The sequence below is a fragment of the Egretta garzetta genome, unplaced genomic scaffold (assembly GCF_000687185.1).
Source record: "Egretta garzetta isolate BGI_Z169 unplaced genomic scaffold, ASM68718v1 scaffold486, whole genome shotgun sequence".
Taxonomy (NCBI): Eukaryota; Metazoa; Chordata; class Aves; order Pelecaniformes; family Ardeidae; genus Egretta; species Egretta garzetta.
In genome coordinates, this window is record NW_009260126.1 from 442,417 (window position 1) to 448,075 (window position 5,659).

Here is a 5,659-nt window from a genome sequence, read left to right on the forward strand (position 1 = left end):
ATTTTTAAAAGGTGCTTAGATGATATCCTGAATATGCAAAATCTCCACGGCAAACAGAAAACATCCCAAAGGTATTTTCCTGAAACCTTGCTATCTTTAAGGAAATGTTGATTCTTTTCGATCCAACTCATTAAATGCCTGAAGTACTCCTATGGTTACTTTTTTTTTTTTTTTAAGGGGTGAAGGAAGCCCTTAGATGAATTCCAGATTCTATTTTTAATTAGGTTTGAACCGTGTTCTTATTTGCTTTAGATGTTTGCAATATGGATCACTACTCTTTTTCTTCTTGGTGCAGCCAGAGGTAAGACACATAATTGATAAAATCTATAAACAGTGAAAATTGTTGTGTGCAGCTTACACCGGAATAACTATATTTTAGAAAACGAATGTGCTTTGGAATGGATTTAATGAACTTCATTAGGAACATCGAGTTACATCATGTCTCCTACATTTAGCCTATTACTTTTTAATTCTGTAGGGGGTTTTGCAGCTAGCAAACAGAATGGGAAATAGAAAGGTATTTTTATATATGAATTGGTACTAAAATTCTTCCGGAACAGTTTCCCCTACCCACTCTCAACCCACACCAGCATTTATGGTAGCTCCACTTGTAATGCCAGCCTAGGCACTTACTCTTCACAGCACTATGCAGAGAACAGGGTAATAGTCCTGGTCCAAAACACCTCTTTACTGATAGGAAAGAATGGTTCAACATGGATGGACACAGAGAAAGAGCAGAGAGAAACAAAGACAGAGTCCAAAAGTTCACTGGCATCAGAGGAAAGACCCCTGTGAAAATGACTGGATCACTTGTGGACTCCCTAGCCGCAGCTTCACAATTAAATCTTCTCTTTCTTTAGATGTATTTCCAGTATATATCACTCTACCCCTGCATTTCATACAGAGTAACAAATAGAGTAAGTCACGGTCTGATGTTGTATGAATCTGTCACCTATCCTAGGTAACAACAGTTTCTCATTGCTTTCAGTAGCTTTTTAATAGCAATAAAAAATATTTGGGATTTCACAACTGTTGTGATATAATATTGGGTAAGGATGACATTTAATGGCAACACCCGTTTGTCATATTTGCACCATTACTGTATTAAAGCCATGATAGAAATTGCGAAACTCTAGTCCTTCAGACACAGACCACACTTCCCGAGGCTCTGCTTTGCTCTAGGCTTCCACTCAAATTCCACTTCATTGCTTCCACTAAAATCTTACGGTGATCAAAAAATAAGGGAGATATTTCACATACATCATGGAGCAACCAGAGGTATCTATTTTAATGTTTTGGTTTCGTTTTACTCCTTCCTGGATTGTTGCACAAGAAATAACAATTTAGATAATCCCTGGAGCATTAGCACTAATCTGAAGGACTGCTCTGCTCTGGCAACAAAAGCTGGTTTGTTCTCTGGATCCATAAAGGATCAGGATGTTATTGTCTTTTTACAATGGCTGTGTTAACCATACGTTTGACAAAATAAGTCATGAGTTCACCAAACTGAGCTCTACGCTATGTTTGCGACAGGAATCGGTCTTGAAGTCCAAGTCCCTGCTACATGCACAAGGCACAGGAGCACAACTGAGCCCCTTAATGAGCAAAGAACACAGGTGCCATCCTCATCTGAATCAGCCATTTTCCACTTCCCTGGCTGAAACACTGTCCTGCCAGCTTCTTGTAAAGTGGTGGCAGCCCAACCTGCTACATTCCCAGGACACTAACATTTTTCTTTGCGTACCCCAGGAAGGGAAGTTTGCTACAGAAGGCTCGGATGCTTTACAGATAGCCCCCCTTGGTCTGGGATCCCAGGGAGACAACTGGCAGGCTTGCCCAGCTCTCCAGAAGCTGTGAACACCAATTTCCTCCTTTACACTAGAGACAACACCATGAAATACCAAGTAAGAAACTGCTTTGTTTTAATAACTGATAGTATGCTACACGTTCAACAAATTACACAGACAGTTTCTTTTCTCCCGTATTTTTGCTCAAAAGTCTCCCAGGAGAGTCCCCAATTCTATATTACACACTCCATGAACACTCCCTCCCAATTTCCTTTCATCTCATTTCTTTTTTCTCATTTCAGCTTCCTGACAGGCCAGGTATATTTACAACATATGAATCGCAGCCTTCTGAGATATTTTGGACATATTTTATATACTTCTCTACAGTAAGCTAATGGCCCACATTCAATTTCAGGTTTAGCATCATGAAGCCAGAGATAGGGAAGGCAGTACAAAAGGAAACATCAATTTTGGTTCCTGTGTGTCTCCAGCTTAAAACCACATTTCAGGCCCATAGAGACAACTCAGAGATGTGGTTCATACCCACGATTACTAGGTCCACAGAACTACGTAGGATTCATCTCAGAGGCTCTGCTTATGCGGTGGCCAACACCAAGCCCTAAGAGCAGGTAAACAGTTGAGAATGAAGATCAGAAGAGAAAGTGTCCATGTTCACCAGAGAGGGGAAGGAAAATAGGATGAAAAACTAAAGGAAAGCTTAGGAAGGAAAACAGGAGACTAAAGAAAAAAATTGAGAGAATGAAATCGTATGTGAAAAAGAAGTAAACAATCTAAAAGAGAATTAAATGATGATAGATAAAGAAATATTAAACTTTTTTTTGGAAGAATGGGACTGAGGGAAAATGAAGACTAAAAAGCTAAAGAAAAAGACTTGGTAAGATATACCTTAGCGAGAGCTTGGAGGTTTCTCTTACTGAGAGGTGAACAAGGCTGCCCCTCAAGAAAACACATCAGGTAGAGAAGCATAGAGACACCAGACTGGGGCTTTATGGGAGAAAAAAAAAAGTAAAAAGGTGAGGTTATCTACAGCATCTGTAAACTCGTGGCAGCAAGGGGAAGCTCTGGACTGTGACAGAGTGACAAATGGAAGCAGTTAAAAGGAACCTGCAGGACTGTTTAGGTTGGATCACATGGGACTGTACTGAAAGATGCCAGCAGCGTGTCAGCCCCTTCCTCTGAAGATGAGCAATCACTGGGAAAAGCTCACAGCAGGATGCTCGAGGGGTTGGAGGTGTCTGGGCTGGGCTCACCCATAGCAAGAAGCAGTTTTGTGGAGCTATAGACTAGTCTGGTGAAAGAAGAGAAATGACCACCTGAGAGAGTGAATTTTACATAATGGACGTAATGAAGTAAATGAAGTAAATTAATATGAAAAGGTGGGGTGGGAGGACGGACAACCAATTTGTTGCTGCTATTGGCTTACATTACATGAAAAAGGCTTCATAGTAGTTTTTTTTAATATAAATGGCAGTCATGGACAGTGGAGTTGTAATGATTTCTCCTGCTTGAGTCATCTCAGAACAGGGTCAACACCTCTAGATGAGAGAGCCTATGAAGTTTTAACTTTAATCAGTCTTTCACTGAAGGTGATGTGTGTGCTAATTAGTACATGACATCCCCCTTTAAGCTTGTGAAACCATAACAAAAGTAAGTAAGAGCCAAGTTCTAAACCCACCCAGGATTCAGAATTTCTTTAAAAGAAAATGCTGCCTTCCTTCTCAATAAACCCCAGAATACCTACAACCTCTGACTTTGTAAGCCTGGTGGGCTTTGTCGTGAAATATAAATAACCTTAACAATGAAGTTCTTATCTTCAAAGAAAAAAAAAAAGAAAAATAGGTATAGATTGAAAGTCAACTGCATAATACCTTGCCAAAGATGCTATCTTTGTATTAGTATGGCCAAATTTGATAAAATCTTGTATTTACATGGTATTTTGTACATCTCAAAGCATTGTGCAAAGCCAGTATCATCAGCGCAGTTAGAGGAAGTGAATACTTTGTTGAAGTGATTAATTGATATCCCCCAGCAAGGCAGTTTTGGAGTGAGGAGCAAGACCCATCTCTTCAAGAGTCCAGAACTATGCCTTAACCATTGGGGTACTCTGCTCTACATCGAAGCGTACGCAGGGACGGGGCAGTCACATCCTTGTTGCATTGTTTGTTGGTTGTTTTTTTTTTTGACACAGAAAATTTCTGCTACAAATCCTTCAACTATCAAAGCTTCAAATTTCCGAACACACAGGAAAACTCGCTTCATTATACACGGCCACCTTGCTGGAGCAGACATCCCCTGGATAACAAATATATGCAGGGTATGGTATGACTATTGTCTGACAGTCATTTTACTTGTATTCAAAACTGCAAATATCCACATCACCCCATTAGCTGGTTTTAGATTTCCACTTAAAATTTGCACCGCTGTTCTCTTGTTAATTCAGGGGATATATGAGGGGAAAAAACCTCAGAACAAAGCTCAGTTCCACGTGACTGCCCTCTTGTTCCTAGCTATGAGCACAGTGCACCTCAGCCTTCTGCTAAATGCCCTTTTGCTGCATTCACCTCCACAGGGAAAGCTGTAATGAATTGATTTTTCAATTCCTTGCCAATAATAAAGGGGGGAAAAAGTCACTTTTATAACCTCAGCAAAAGGTCAAAATAAACATTTCGGTTTGAGCGAGGCATTTGATCTGATAAAAACAAAATGCTTTGTTCAGCAGATTGGTTTCATTTTATTTAGGCACATCTCAAAAATGAAATTGTTTCAGAATGAAAAATGAGAATAATAAAAATAAAAAAGTAGTCACACTATCCTCTTTTTTTTAACTGGGGTGCTGTCATTAGGAGAATTTGATACCCTAAAGCCAACCACGGCCTCTGGAATGGGAAACAGAACTGAAGCAAGCTTCTGTGTGTCTTGATACAGTGTTCAAATCACTGCCTCCACTCTGCCTCCTTGTGTTCATTCTTCAGTATTAGGAATTAATATAGTAAAGATGTGTCTTTATCAGCCACATAAGCAAAGAGAGTCCCCGGCTATAGCAAAACAAAAATATGGTTTGCATATACACTGCAACAGTTGTAATTCATGCCTGCTTGCTTCTGTTCTCTTGTTTTCATATTTTCCACCAGCTCATGTTTCTCACTGAAGATGTGAACTGCATTTTGACCGACTGGAGAGGTGGCTCTAGTGGTTTGTACACTGAAGCCGTTAACAACGTCCGCATCGTGGGGGCTGAGCTGGTGTATCTGGTGAACCTTCTTGAGGTAAAAGCACCTGTGGAATGTGAAACCTGGCACATAGTCTGTATGGTAAAGGCTGTGTTCAGGCTGGCACCTTGAGGTTTGATGCAATATGGTTAGGAAATGCAGAGGTACTCAATAACACAGCTGAAAACATCATAAAAAGTCTCTAATCCTGCACAAATGGAAATACCTGCTTTAGTGTCAGACCACAGATAAGCATGTCCCTAAAGGCTGACAGGCCATAGTTTCTGAAAGTTTTGCTCATGACGGGCTTTTTACTGGATAAGACATCAGAGTGGAGACTGTCTAGCAAAACTGGCAGGGTGAAGAGTGGTAATAGAGGACCAATGTAGTTAAAACATCCCTCTGTGGGTCACACACGCTGCCTCCCGCACAAACTGAATCTCAGTGCAGAGAAGCGACCCTCCTGCAGCCACCGACGTCAGGCTTCCCGTGCAGAAGCTCAGCAGAGCCTGGGGCACCAGCAGCATTCCTGGCATGGTCCTCCCCATCCTGCAGGACCTGCGTGGTGGAGCATAGAATCATAGAATCATAGAATCATAGAATGTTTTGGGTTGGAAGGGACCACTAGAGGTCATCGAGTCA

The 5,659-nt window shown here is 41.0% G+C and overlaps 1 protein-coding gene across 1 annotated transcript in view; it reads left to right on the plus strand.

Moving 5' to 3' along the window:
- Positions 1 to 252: 252 nt before the first annotated feature.
- Positions 253 to 5,659, plus strand: part of LOC104128605 (pancreatic lipase-related protein 2) — an 18,934-nt gene continuing 13,527 nt past the window's right edge. Inside the window, exons 1-4 of the mRNA XM_035896897.1 lie at positions 253 to 301; positions 1,750 to 1,904; positions 3,997 to 4,122; positions 4,940 to 5,074. Of these exons, the coding sequence (XP_035752790.1) occupies positions 253 to 301; positions 1,750 to 1,904; positions 3,997 to 4,122; positions 4,940 to 5,074 (465 nt within the window). The remainder of the gene's footprint in view (positions 302 to 1,749; positions 1,905 to 3,996; positions 4,123 to 4,939; positions 5,075 to 5,659) is intronic.